The sequence below is a fragment of the Rhinopithecus bieti genome, unplaced genomic scaffold (genome assembly GCF_001698545.2).
Source record: "Rhinopithecus bieti isolate Rb0 unplaced genomic scaffold, ASM169854v2 scaffold_13348, whole genome shotgun sequence".
NCBI classification, from domain to species: domain Eukaryota; kingdom Metazoa; phylum Chordata; class Mammalia; order Primates; family Cercopithecidae; genus Rhinopithecus; species Rhinopithecus bieti.
This window is the reverse complement of record NW_016808764.1, coordinates 1,769,081-1,784,233: the sequence shown is the minus strand read 5'-3', so window position 1 is coordinate 1,784,233 and position 15,153 is coordinate 1,769,081. Positions and strand designations below refer to the sequence as shown.

Below are 15,153 nucleotides of genomic sequence, written 5' to 3'. Positions count from 1 at the left end.
TATACAGCGTGGACCAGATGACCTCCCAATTATAACGTTTTGTGACTCTACAGTTTCCAGGGATGTTGAAGTTGCTAAACAGGTGAATTTTCCAAAATCCGTAGGCAATCCTGTGGATTTACCAGTAAAAGTTAATTCACTCTAAGTCAAAGCTAATATGCTCTATAAAATATTTGAAAGTATTAGTAAAGGCAATGTCTACCCTGCAAGTTAAGCCAAGATCCATAGCTATGGAATTCACAGCCATTTGCTATCTGCATAATAGGTTCAAAATCAACATCTTGCTCTCTGCATAACAGGTAATAAATCAACATCATGAGAGATAAATATTTGCCATGTCTGTTCTTAGGCATGTTTAGAACAAAACCAGCAGAGGCCCACAGACTCTGTGCCAGAAAAAATTAGGTCACATCTAAGAGAGATCAGGCTGGAGCACAGAAGTCGTTTACTGAAGATGGAATCTATACTTCGCAGCTCTAGGAAGCAGTTTGAGAGACCTCTCACCCTGCAGGACTATTGCCGTCAGCCATATTTTTATTGCAACTCTAAGTTATTTGAAGTTGGGCCTCTTATTTGAACTCATCTGTGAAGCCTGTTTCTACCTGCACCAAGGGGAAATGAAAGGTCTCAGAATCATCATATACAAGTCTGTTTGCTTCTTTTGCATTTCTCCCCAGCTATAAAAGAGTTGAGGGTCAGTTGAGAGGTCTGGGGCCCAGCCATATGAACCATCAGTAGCACCATCTGGTTTTAAAGGTGCAGCCCCAGCTTGTGAAAATACACAGCCCAGGCCCCTGATCCCATGTGGGGTACTCAAGGTCAGTGCTGGCTTGCAGGCAGGCTAAAGCCTCCCTGAGGCTGCAAAAGGATGATTGTCCCTTTAGCTTGGTGATTAGGGCTTTGGTCACTCTCCTGCAACTTAGCTGTCTTAGAGACGTGACCTCTGCTAGAAAGTTTTCAATGCACCTGTCTTATGTGTGGCTCCTGGGCGCTCAGCAGACAGAGCACAGCAACACCTTGATCTGCCCTTCTCCCCTACAGTATGTCTTTTAAAATGTATTTTTGATAACTTTTAATATATTTCAAACACAGAAAAGTTACAAAAATGGTGTAAGGAACTCCCATATAACTTTTGTCCAGATTAACTTCACTCCTTTATATTTTGCCCCATTTGCTTTGTCATTTTCTCTGTATCTTCCTCTATCTATCCATCCATCTATCTGTCCATCCATCTATCTATCCATCCTCTGATCAGCTATGCATTTTCCCCTAAATCATTTTTTTTTTTTTGAGACGGAGTCCGGCTCTGTCGCCCAGGCTGGAGTGCAGTGGCCGGATCTCAGCTCACTGCAAGCTCCGCCTCCCAGGTTTACGCCATTCTCCTGCCTCCGCCTCCCAAGTAGCTGGGACTACAGGCGTCCGCCTCGTCGCCTGGCTAGTTTTTTTTTTTTTTTTTTTTTTTTGTATTCTTTAGTAGAGACGGGGTTTCACCGTATTAGCCAGGATGGTCTCGATCTCCTGACCTTGTGATCCGCCCGTCTCGGCCTCCCAAAGTGCTGGGATTACAGGCTTGAGCCACCTCGCCTGGCCAATCATTATTTTTAGAGTAGGTTGGTGACATTGTATCTCTTCGCTTCTTTTTAAGCTTGAATTTCCTAAGAATACAGACCTTCTCTTACATAATCACAGCAATATTTTTTCCCCAACCCAGAATCATTGTAACACATCCTTCAACTGTTGGGGGGAGGAAGGAGATAAACATTATTTACAGGAGCCTACATAATGCCAGGTATTGCAGCAAAGCACCGTACATTCACGGTGGCATTTCATCTTCCCAGCAGTCCTGTGGAATCCGTTTTTATTACCCCTGTTTTACAGACAAGCCAACTTGGGCTTGGAGAAATTCAGTACAGACTCAGGTCTGTCTGATTCTCCCACTTCCCTGACTCTGGTACTTGGTGACTATAAAACTCACACTTGACGTGAGTCTGTTCTCAGAGAGGCCCCAGGCCCAGGTGTCTGTAGTTCATTTGTGTATCATCTCAACTCTTTCTAGCCACTGTGGCAGCACAATTATTCAGGGAGCTGCAGGGTTCATAAACAAGGTGCTCACTGCTTGGAGCTTATCTTCAGTCCTATAAAGATGAGACCACTACTAACACAGACAAACATGTCTGAAAGATGAACATGCTTGGGAATGGATGCATGGTTAAACAGCCGATTACATGGAGAGAGAGGACAAACATTACATTCACTGGGACAGGGAGTGGGAAAGACATGGGTTTCCTGTTTATGCTGAGCACAGTTGGAGAAAGCTATCATTATCCTGGTTCTTGGGGTTTAGCTTGTCAAGGCGTCTGGGAGGAGTAGAATTTTAGAACTTAGAGCCACATAAGCATATATATTTTTTACATCTGGAAAGGACTTTAGACCTACAGGTCACCTCCCTCATTCCAGACATGGGGAAACTAAGGCTCAGGAAAGGAAACTAGTTTCTCTGTCATGCACCTAATCAGTGGCTGAGCTGGGGATTGAACCCAGGTCCTCTTTTCTAGCAGGATGTTCTTTCCACTGGAAAGTTCCAAGCTTTTTATAGCTCAAGTCGCCTTTCATTATTTACTTCCACCCCAAGCAGCCACTGTCCCACATTTTCAGATTTGGAAAGATTTTGTCTGCCAAAGTACTTGTATTAATAAGTAACTAACTAGTGACCCATTTTTATTAATCAAAGAGATACACCAATTAGACTTTCTGATTAGCCTAAGAGCTAACCAGTGTTAAAAGACAAATTTTAAATGAATTACATTTAACAGAATTTAATTTAATTGGGCAGCCCTCAGAACCAGAAGAGGTTCAGAGAGCTCCACTGCACCACGTGGGCAGGCAGCATTTATGGGCAGAAAACCGAAGCGAGGTACAGAAACAGCTTGATTGGTTACAGCTCCGTATTTGCCTAATTTGAACATGGTCTGATCAGTCGGCTGCCTGTGATTAACTGAAGCTTGGCTGCTGTGATTGGCTGAGACTCAGCTATTTGTTACAAAAGTATACTACTTCAGGCTTTCACCTAGTTGATGTGCTAAACTGCAGTTCCTTACTTAAGAACTCAAAGTATGGAGGCATCCTCAGGCCGAATTGAATCTAACAGCAGATTACCATATCGATAAAAAAACTCAAAGTATGATCTCAACTCACATTTTTCAATGTCAAAAATAATGTTTAGCCCCCTGCTTCCTGTAGTATTATTACCTTTGAAGACCTTTAAGGGCTTATAAGAGAGCCCAGGTTGAGAATTACTGCACAGCATGGTGACGCTTTCTCAAGGGCACTCAGTATTGTCAGTGCCTCTGATGTACAAACTGTACTTTTGATGTACCGCTCAGGGACCTCACTCCCCCTGTTTCCCTTCTCACTTTCCTCCCTAGCTCCCTCCCTTTTTCCCTCATCATTCAGATCTCCTACAGGGCATAGGGCAAATAATAGCAATGTTTATGTAAAGTGTAATGAGACTAGAATAGAGTGATAATACTTACTATTCTACATCTCGTATGAATCATAGATGGTTTTGAACCTAAATGGAGTTTAACAACAACCAAAAGATATTTCAGATCAATGGCAGAAAAGAGCTTGATGAAGCATCCTAAATAAAATATTGGCAAAAGAATAGAACACATAAAAATTAATTTATCTTTCTAACTGGATAGGATTTGCCACATGCCCTGAAGCCAGACACCACACAAAAGCAAACTATTAACCCAGAGATTCTCAAGATTTTCATTTCATGGCTCACTTAGAAAATAGTCTGCCGAAGTAAATGGTTTAACTGAAGAAGCTGTTCATGGTTACTGGAGGAACTTGGCCTTCAGCCTGAGGGATCAATATCTTGGCACTCCTATAACCATTTGCAGTTGATGTAGCTCGTAATTGGAAAGCTCCAAATTACTATTATCTGGAAGAATACTAAAAATCTCATTTGTATCTTAATAAATGACAACAAGGGAATTGGTAAAATCCGGCTTCTATTTCTGATTAAAATCTTGGAAGAGAAAGAACTCAGATGTCTTTTTAAAATTTGAGTGGAAATTTTAATTGCGACCCATTCACTTTAGTGCCTTTGGTAACGACATCTACAGCACGAATACTTCTCTCTGGTGACCGGCAGCTGCGAGGTTGTTTTTTCTACTACCCAGCAGCCGCAGTTGCTGTGCTATGTTCCAATAAAAGCCTCTCGAGTTGTCCTTTCAGTCTGGAGGAGACAATGAGAGAGGCACTGGCCCTCATGCCTGTTCACTAGGCAACTGGATAGGCCAGGAGCAGGATAGGCCCGAAACTGCCTTGGGTGTCTGCTCCGTTGTCCAAGCACGCATGAGCACAGGCCAAGCACAGCAAAGTCACATGGGGCAGAAACGTGCCTCGCTAAGAGGAGACCAGGCAGAGCGCCCAGCCTCAGCCCTCCTTGTGATAAGCTCAGAGGACCAGCCACTCTGCCCTGCTTGAAAGCTCAGCTGTGTCTGCATCTTTATGTGAACACTCACACTAATGGGAGGCAAAGATTCTGCTTCTTAATAGCACTCCTCCTTTCATCTCTGCAGAAGGGTTCAGTCCTCACTAGCCAGGCTCAGACTCAAAGTCTCCTAGCTGATGGAGAGCGCATTTGCACTTTAGGGAGATGAGGAACTGCTCTGGGAGCTGCCTGAATCCTTGCTCCCCTTTGGGAAAGTGCTTGACCTCTGGACATTGCAGAGTGGGAGGTCGGAAAGAGGCACTTGGGCTTCTACAATTCAGGGCTGAACCATAAAAGGAGAAATTCTTATGGACTGTAATTGTTTTCAGCTCAAATGAGACAAATGAGGGCTTTTCATGGTAGAATTACCCAAGCATTAGCCCTTGTTAGGGATGATATCTTAGACTTTCCCCCTGTATTACCTTAGCGGAGTCGGACCCACATCAAATGTAATTAGATGTTGAAGTTCAGTTTAACATAGAAAATTGTGATTATGCAAATGGAGACTGTGCTATTAGAATGTGTTTCAGGTTTGGAAAATTATATCCTTCTCTTCCACATTGGGTTGGCTTATGGTTACTAATTCTTGACCCTCCCAGAGATTCTAGGCTGATTAAGGTTTGCACAAAACAGACAGACACACTTCCTCCCTCCAAGAGCTTTGATTAGGGCCAAATGGTGGCTTCCAAACTGTATTCCTTAGAGGTGCCTTTGAGACTGCCAGGTCGGGGTGGTGTCAGGGTGCCAGACCCCAAGGTTTGACCAGAATAGCTCTTTTATTTGTTGAATACATTGGTATAAATCAGTTTTATTTGAAGAAAGGATTCCAAGCTGAAAATATTTTGAAAACCACTGCCCTAAACCACAGGTTATTGCTGTGAATGTCAATGCATATATATTAGATTCTCATAAACTTTTCTATGTTCTTTTTTCTTTATTGGAATTGTAAGTCAAACAATATGAGGTATATATGAAGAAGGTTCAGCATGTCTCATCTTACTGCCTTCCTCTGAAGATAACCAGCACCGACAGGTTGATATGTATGCTCCACATCTTTGTCTGTTTGTGCTGACATTCTTTAAGCATCTTTTATTGCAAAAAATTTTAAACATACAGAACGGTAGAGACTAGTATAATTAATCCTTATATACCCATCACCCAATTCCAGTAATTATCAAAATTTTACAACACTTGCTTCATCTTTTTTCATATATTTTGTTTTGTTTTCCAAAAATGGCATCATGGTACACATACTACTTGGTAACCTGCTTTTAACTTAACAATCTGTCTTAAAAAGTATTCCATATCACCAAGGTGAGAGAATCACTTGAGGTCAGGATTTTGAGACTAGCCCGAGCAATACAGCAAGACCCTGTTTATACAAAAAAAAAAAAATAGCTGGGTGTGATGGCTCAAGCCATCAGTAGTCCCAGCTGTTCGGGAGGCCGAGTCAGGAGGATGGCTTGAGCCTAGGAGTTCAAGGCTGCAGTAAGCTATGATTGTGCCACTGCATTCTAGTCCAAGTGGTCCAGGAAGACTCTGACTTCTTAAAAAAATTATTCTATATCAGCACATTTACCTCCTTCTTGTCATGGATTTGTAGTTTTCCATTGTATGATTGAACCATCATTTACTCAAACATTTCCCTATTGCTGGACATTCAGCAATAGGGACATTCCCTATTGCTGGAAATTCCCAAAATTTTTTGTCACCTAATAAATTACTGTAATAAATGTTCTTGCACATGAGCCATCATATATTGGGGTGCTATTATTTCTATAGGGTACATTTCTAAGAGCGAAATGGCAGGATCGTGGGCTCTGTATACTTTATTTTATTTAATATTGCTAAAGTGTATTCTCAAAAGTTTATAGATACTCAACCTCCCACTAGCAACATACGGATATGCTCATTTCCTCATATCCTCCACAGCCCTGGTTGTTACTGCTTATAAAAAACATTATTGCCAGGGGCGGGGCTCACGCCTGTAATTCCAGCACTATGGGAGGCCGAGGCGGAGGATCACGAGGTCAAGAGATTGAGATCATCCTGGCTAACACGGTGAAACCCCGTCTCTACTAAAAATACAAAAAAAAATAGCCAGGTGGTGGGCGCCTGTAGTCCCAGCTACTGGGGAGGCTGAGGCAGGAGAATGGCATGAACCCGGGAGGCGGAGCTTGCAGTGAGCTGAGATTGCACCACTTCACTCCAGCCTGGGTGACAGAGCAAGACTCTGTCTCAAAAAACAAAGCAAAACAAAACAAAAACATTACTGTGACATGGTGGTGGATGCCTGTGGTCCCAGCTACTTGGGAGGCTGAGATGGGAGAATCACCTGAGTCCGGAAGTCAAGGCTGCAGTAAGCCGTGTTTGCACCACTGCCCTCTAGCCTGGGCGATGGGAGTGAGACCCCGTCTCAAAAATATATATATATTATTAATCCTTTTGTAAAGAGATAGAATACAATTGATATTTTATGTGTGTCTGTGAATGGATTTTTTCTGCATTAATTTTGTAAATTATCATTTTACAATCATTGTTTGGGGGAAAAATAGCCATTAGGAATGTCTGGAAGAGAGGGGAAAAGGGAACCGTCTTCTGAAGACCATGACTGATCCTTGTTGCTATTAGTTTGCACAGCGGAAAGGGGCTGGCCGCGTGGTGCACATCTGCAATCTCCCTGAAGGAAGCTGCACTGAGAATGACGTCATTAACCTGGGGCTGCCCTTCGGAAAGGTCACTAATTACATCCTCATGAAGTCGACTAATCAGGTAGGTCTGGGTATTTTCACTCCAGTGTAATACCACACATTAGTGATGGGTAAATGCACAGAATTCAGCTTGTAACATTGATGTAGTGAGAGTCCCTAGATTAGTATTATTCCCATTTGACAAGTGAGAGCTAGAGGTGCTAAAATGTTTATCAAGAAAGAGGCACTTAGAAAGCTGGGTGGCAGAATGTGAAATAAAACCCTAAAGAATCTTGACTTCTTAGTCGCCCACGCTAATGTTATAGACTATGACAGCATGGAGAAAAGCCGTGCATCTGAAATTCAGAAATAAATATGAGAGAAGGAAGGGAATGAGCTTGTTTAGACCATTTAGTTTAAGGAAACGAGAGAGTTAGGGGCTCACAGTGAGGGCTTCCCCGTCACTAACCCCTTTTCCCCTGTAGCACTGAGGAATCAGGATCAGTATATTGTCAGTATAGTACAAACCAAACAAATCCAAGAAACAATAACAGCAACAAATTCACCACACCAGCTACTGGGGTAAACTGATACACAGTCAAAACAGTCTCTTTGGAACGCTCAGTAGACACAGATTGAGTGGAAAAGCCCATTTCTCTGTGTTTTATCAGAGCAGTTAAATAAAGAAGAAAGATGCTGTGGAAACATAATTGGGGAATTTTCCTTTTTCTGTAACTCACGACACATGGCCTTCCTTCAAGCCCAGGGGTTTGTGAGTTCCTGAATTTTGAGTATGTTTCTGTCTTTATAAGGAAAGTAAGAGCTCAAATAACCAAAGCTTGTGTCTCTTGCTGTCACCATCACCACCAAATAGCAAGTTTTATAGGGATCAGCTCAAGGCCACATATGCAACTGCCCCTCCAGGGAAATGTGGGTTAGTGAACTCTCCCATCTCAGAGGGATTCTATGGCGTGATGTAGCCCAGGACAGACATACATAATTAAGAACAATGTCTGGTAACCCTGGGGATCAGGAAAGGGCCATCTTATAATGAACTCTTTTGGTGATGTTTATAAAAAGGTCTCTTTGAACAGATGGGATCAAAGAGATCTCTTCCTTATACTGACTTTTTTTTTTCCTTTTAAGTGAGGTATAAAACACATACTCTACAGTGCGTAATGTACACTCATCCTACGTGTACAATTCCATTAATTTGTTACATGTGTACACCCATATAATTAACACCCAGGTAAAGATATAGAGCATTTCCAGAATGTCAGGTTCCCTCATGCTTCTTCTCCATCAGTTCCCCTTCCCCACCTGAGAGAGAAGCTCAATGCTAACTCCTGTCACCATTGATTAGTTTTGTCTGTTCTTGAACTTCATAGACGTGGAATCATGCCTTGTACTGAATCTTGTTTAAGACCATTAAAGTCAAGTCCAATGAGTGTCCTTCCTTTCTTTCTTAGGCCTTTTTAGAGATGGCTTACACAGAAGCTGCGCAGGCCATGGTCCAGTATTATCAAGAAAAATCTGCTGTGATCAATGGTGAGAAGGTGCTCATTCGGATGTCCAAGAGATACAAGGAATTGCAGCTCAAGGTAAAGTATTATCTTGTTCATTCAGTCATTCAACAAGCACCAGATGAGTTTCTCCTCCTCGTTAGGCACTGACCTAAATGCTGGTGGAAAGGAGAGGATAGGAAAAGATTCAGAAATGACACACTGCCTTTGAGGATCTTGAGGCAAACCATTGCAGCATGGCAAGAAAAGTGCTTTTGAGGTAAATACAAAGTGCAAAGAGACACTTACGTCTGCCTGGGAGCCAAGGAAAGTTTTCCAGAAGAAGATGTTTACAGGGGAACTAAGTCAGAAGGGAAAGGTTCTGGGAGTTCCAGGCATAAACGCTTGAATACAACCTTCTCTACCTATACAGACCTTCAGTAACTTTTTCTTCCTCTGTCACCTCCTTGATCTCTTGCTCTCTTCTCTCTCCTTCATATTTACATCTTAAGCCTCATAGAAGTCCTTCTAAGAAGCCCTTGGCTGAATTGGCCACTGTCAGAACTCGGGAATGCATTCAAATAGTTCCAAACCAGGGTTTAGCTTTTGTTTTAGCTGATCTACATTTCTTTCTTTTCTTTCCCTTCTTTTTTGTTTTATTGTGAAGTATAACAGAACACACAGAAAAATGGCTAATTATACATTATACGGTTTAAAAAGTAATAAGGGGTGAGATCTCATAAACCCCATAAAACCACCACCAAAGTCAAGAAGTAGAATATGGACAGCACCCAGAAGCTCCTGTGAGTCCCTCCTCATGTTCAACCTCTCCCTGTCTACTCTCCTGACTTCAATGATAATCATATCTGTGCTTTTCCTTATAGTTCTATCACCTGTATATGCCTCCCTAAACATTATGGTTTAGTTTTCCCTGTTTTTGAACTTTATATAAATGGAATCATGCTGTGTTTTTACAGATCTTGCTTCTTTCATTTAACATGATGCCATCCATGTTGTTGGGCGTGTCTATTTATTTTCATTGTTATATACATTTCCATTGTATGGCTATACAGTTTGTCCATTCTACTGTTGATGAACATTTGAGTTGTTTTAGGGACAAGGCTAATCTGAACCTTCTCAAACATGTCATCCTGGTATATATGCACTTGAGCATACAACTAGAGGTACATACATAACTAAGATTGAGATAGCTGCATCATAAGGCATGCTTACCTCAACTTTCCTAGATGACAGCAAGCTCTTTCCAAAATTAGTTGTCTCACATTTATACTCCTACTAGTAGTGTATTAGAGTTTTCGGCTGGGTGTGGTGGCTTACGCCTGTAATCCCAGCACTTTGGGAGGCTGAGGCGGGCAGATCATGAGGTCAGGAGTTCGAGACCAGCCTGGCCAACATGGTGAAACCCCATCTCTACTAAAATACAAAATTAGCCGGGCATGGTGGCAGGCGCCTGTAATCTCAGCTACTCGGGAGGCTGAGGCAGGAGAATCGCTTGTACCTGGGCGGTGGAGGTTACAGTGAGCTGAGATTGTGCCGCTGCACTCCAGCCTGGGCAACGAGAGCAAAACTCTATCTCAAAAAACAAAAAGAGTTTTCAGTGGTCTACATTCTTACTAACACATTGTCTTGTCCAACTTTTACATTTTTGCCTGTCTTGGAGAGTATCATGGTTCATCAGAGTTTTGTTTTGTTTTGTTTTGTTTTTGAGACAGAGTCTTGCTCTGTTATCAGACTGGAGTGCAGTGGTGCGATCTCAGCTCACTGCAATCTCCACTTTCCAGGTTCAAGTGATTCTCCTGCCTCACCTTGGAGTAGCTGGGACTATAGGCATGCACCACCACACCTGGCTATTTTTTTTTCTTTTTTTTTTTTTTTTTTTTTTGTATTTTAATAGAGACAGGGTTTCACCATGTTGGCCAGGATGGTCTCAATGTCCTGACCTCATGATCCACCCAGCTCAGCCTCCCAAAGTGCTGGGATTACAGGTGTGAGCCACTGTACCTGGCCAGTTTATCACAGTTTTATATTTTATCCTCCTAATTGTGCATGGAGGTTGAGCACTTTTTCATCTGTTTGTTGGCTGTTCCATCTGGATCTTCTTTGATGGGATGTTTCTTTTCAAGTCATCTGCCCATGCTTTTCTTTTGCATTGTGTCTTCTTATTGGTTTGCAGGAGTTCTCTTAACTGGAGCACCAAGTCTATTTGGATTTCTTGTAATTAATGCTATATTTGTGTTTAAATCTACCCTCTTATTTTGTGCTTTCTACTGTTCCATTTAATAGGGATTTTCCTGTTCACTTTAGCTCATTCCACATTGACTTAGGATCCATTTTGTCCAAGACCCACAGGCCTTAATCCACCTTCAAGGTTGAAGTCAGAAGACAAAGTCTCAGTGGCTAGGACTGGCATTCTGACAAGTCTTCATATGTAGATGGATACTGTGTCAACCAGCTTCCAGGGTCTTGAATCTGCCTTGCTTGCATCATTGCCTCTGAAGTTCCTTCGCTAACAGTTCTCCTTCCAGCAGAATTTGGCTTTTTTTTTTTCCCCCTTATGAAAGTATATTGCTTCTTTCAGACAAGTAAGGATCCCACCCCATTCTGTGTCCAGCCAAAGTTCCTGTTCTCCTGGATTCTCCCCTTGGGGCTAGAATTGAATTTCTACACTAAGTTCCCAGTGGAACTTTGGTCTCCAAATGAGATGTTGTCATAAGTTTCTGATTAAGATTAACGGTAGTAATTGGCTTCTTAACTTAAAGTACCAAAGCATAGTAATACCTTCCTGAGGGAGATAGTTTGGGGTGGTGCAAAAAAACATGGGTTAAAGAGGTTAGATGGTCGAGTTTTGCTTTCAGCAAATAGGCACTGAGTGCTCACCGTGGGTGGAACTGGGCCAGGTGCCATGAAGGTAGAAGTAGCAAGCTGGCGAGGAGCTCAGTCTGGTGGGAGTAAAAGCAAATAAACAAAGAACCACTGACAACCATGTGACCTATCCCAGATTGGAAGGTGGTGATGTCAGCCTGGGCTCTACCACTTCCTGCTTTGGTGAGCTTAGAAAAGTTGCTTAACCTCTGTGAACCTCAGTTTACAGATCAGGAAAGGGCTATACTTTGAGTAATTTGGCTTTAAGCATTTTTTTCATATATTATCTTTTGAGTCTCATAATTCACCGTACCCTGTGAGGTATGTAGAGTGGATAATAGCAGTAATTATAAGAGTAAAACAATAACAATAATATACACCTTTAATTGAGTCCTGGTACTCTGGAGCAGGTAATGTACCAAGCACTTTACATACATTGTTTAATCCTGACATCAGTCCTGTTAGCTATTATTATCTCAGTTTTACAGATGAGGTATCTGAAGCTAATAGAAGTTCAGTAAGTTACCCAGGATTGTATTTAGCTACTGGAAGAGCTATGATTAAAACTTAGTACTGTTTTGGTTTTGCACTAAAGCTGCGTTGTTATAGTGTGTTATTATGATCTCTGTTGTCTGCATGAAAAAAACCCTGAGAAATCAGGTAATTTGCTTATAGTCACCCAGCCAAGAAGCAGCAGAGATAGTATTATAACAGAGCTTCTCAAGCTTCAGTGTGCATACAAATCACTTGGTGATGTTGTTAAAATGCACTTTGATTCAGCGTATCTAGGGTAGTGCTGTTATTGCGTATTTCTAACGAGGTCCCAAGAGATGCTGCTGCTGGTGGTCCTCGGAGCACACTTTGAATGGAAAGGGCCCAGAGCACATTGTTTTCTGATCTTTAGCAGGGCTTTTCTGCCTCCAAGCTGCCATATTCCCTCTTAAGGTCATTGTGAAGGCCGCATGGAATAACAGATGTGAAAACAACTTAATGTATGTTTCAACTACATAGTAATGCATGCTTTATGGTCCCTATGTTGATATGAATCTCTCTCTGCAAGTAACAGAAATTCATCTCCATTAAGCCTGTTGGCTTAAGTAAAAAAAAAAAGAAAAGAAAAGAAAGAATTTATGGATTCATGTAAATGAAAAGTCCAGGAGTAGCTCTGGCTGCAGATATGGCTGGATTCAGGACCCAGAGACCCTCATTAGGACTTGGTTTCTGTCCACTCTGCCTTCTGCTCTTTCGGCCTTGTTTACTGGGGGCTCCCTGGGGTGGGCCGTTGCAGCCCAGGCTCTCTCCTCTAGGTGGCATGATAGCTACAGTGACCTCAGCAGTTCTTACTCCCCCTTCCATTTCCTTCAACAAGAGAAAGCCAGAGTTTTTTTCCTAGAAGCTCCCACAAAAGTCCTGGGACTTTTGAGAGAGTAGCTCTGACTGGACTAGCTTAGCACAGGTGCACGTCCCTAAATTGATCTCTGGCCAGGGCTAGGTCATGCTGTGATTGGCTGGACCTGTGTCATCGGCTACATCCTCAGAGCTGGGCAGAGACCCACCCAGAGCTCTGGAGCAAGATGAGGGAGGAGCAGCTGCTATCAGGAGGAAGGACAGTGGCTACTGGGAAGGTACAGGGCAAACACTGTATCCCTGTGCATCTCTGGGCCAAAGGGGCTGCATGTGAGGTCCCACCAGGGTTTGCAGAGGTAGGGAGAAATTCTGATTGCTCTTTCTCCTCTAACTTTATCTTTTGCTCACCAGGCAAAGTATAGGGAGAGAAAGGAGAGATTTTAAGGTATTTTTCATTTCCTCTCTTGAATATTTCCTCATGCACATATCTTATCTCCCCATATACTTCCTGTGGCAAAGGTTCTGTTCCTCAGCTTATTTGAGGCAGAACCTTTCACTTGATAGATGTTTAATAAATATGCAAAATGAATAAGAAAGAGAAAATCTGAAGGAACAATAAAAAGTGAATAGCCTTCTTCCTACAGACCTGGACAAGACGATTGGAATATTTTCTGGGTTGTTCTATAGAAACTTTGCCAATAAGTATGGAATCATAATCTCTTGATGCAGAAGTGAACTTGGAATAATGTAAACCAGTATCTCCCAGTCACTTCATCAGAGAGTCATCAGGGGATTTTTTGTCGGAGGAGTCCTCTTGCCCAGAGATTCTCTTCAATAGGCTCGCGGTGGGAATGAGACTCCAAGGTGCTTTTGAGGGCAGAGGGCCTGGTTTCAGAGCCACTGGTCTTGCCAGCCTCCTCACTACAGAGAGGGCTTCTGGCCCTGGGAAGCAGTCTTGTGAATGGTCCATGGTGCTCTCAGTTGGGAAGATGATTGAGAGTCTTCTCTATGTACTGATAGTTACAAAGCATACAAGGCATGGTTCTCAGGGAAGAGTTCACTCTCCAACTGGGAGACAAATTATTCTTGTGCAAAATTACACAAGATTTAAACATGAATGCATAAGTACAGGGGTGACCAGAAGTTCCATGGCAAAAGGCAGTATGACTGAGGGGTGTGAAAAAGGGAAGAGATTCCTAAACAAGGCCTTGAAGAAGGGGAGAATTAGCTAAAGAGAGACAGGGCTTCCACGCAGGAGTCGGGCGAGTGACGATGTCGAGCCTAGAAAGCCTGGTGATGTTGAAACAGTGGGGGCTGCCTTGACAGGATCTGGCTTAGGTGAGTTCTGGGCTCATCTGGAAGGTTTCAGTGTCTTCCTAGGACTCTTGAAGTGTGTAAAACAGCTGTGGAGTTGTCAGAGGGCATGAAACTCTCCAGCAGCTCCCTTCATGTTGGCCAAGCACTCTGTGACTTTTACAGGTGTAGCCTGCCATGCCCTGAGGCTTTTGGTGGATGCCAGATGCGCCTCATTAACCCACCTTTACAGGTAGAGAAAGTGAGTTTCCCATAGGCAATAAGCCTTGACCCAGGGTGACCCAGCCAGGTGCGGGCACAGCTGGGGCTACTCTTCCTGGGTTGAGATTCCAAGTGGTGGTGCCTCCCTCTTAATATGCCAGCACTTTTCTGGAACTGCATGGGGCCTGGAATCTCAACCTTGTCTTAAAAGCAGCAAGATGTGTTAACTCTGAGCACTGTAGATGGTCCCTTGTGGGACTGTTGAGCGGGATCATTGTCATCGCAGAATGGATGTAAAGATAACAATGTCTGACATTTGCTTCAAAATAATATAGGAGGTGGGGAAGGAAGGTGGTGAGTACAGATGTGTATTAGTCCATTCTCACACTGCTATAAAGAACTGCCTGAGTCCAGGCCGGGGTGGCTCACGCCTGTAATCCCAGCACTTTGGAAGGCCGAGGTAGGCGGATCACTTGAGGTCAGGAGTTCAAGACCAGCCTGACCAACATGGTGAAACCTAAACTAAAAATACAAAAATTAGCCAGGTATGGTGGCAGGCACCTGTAATCCCAGATACTCAGGAAGCTGAGGTAGGAGAATCGCTTGAACCCAGAAGGCAGAGGTTGCAGTGAGCCAAGGTCGCACCACTGCACTCCAGCCTGGGCCCACAGAGTGAGACTCCGTCGCAAAAAAAAAAAAAAAAAAAAAAAAA

At 42.9% G+C, this 15,153-nt stretch overlaps 1 protein-coding gene across 1 annotated transcript in view; it reads left to right on the top strand.

Annotated features, from left to right (window-relative positions):
• The window catches only part of RBM20 (RNA binding motif protein 20), a 76,417-nt gene that overhangs the window by 27,858 nt on the left and 33,406 nt on the right, over nucleotides 1-15,153 (top strand). Inside the window, exons 6-7 of the mRNA XM_017887202.1 lie at nucleotides 7,136-7,276; nucleotides 8,664-8,795. Coding sequence (XP_017742691.1) covers nucleotides 7,136-7,276; nucleotides 8,664-8,795 — 273 coding nt within the window. The remainder of the gene's footprint in view (nucleotides 1-7,135; nucleotides 7,277-8,663; nucleotides 8,796-15,153) is intronic.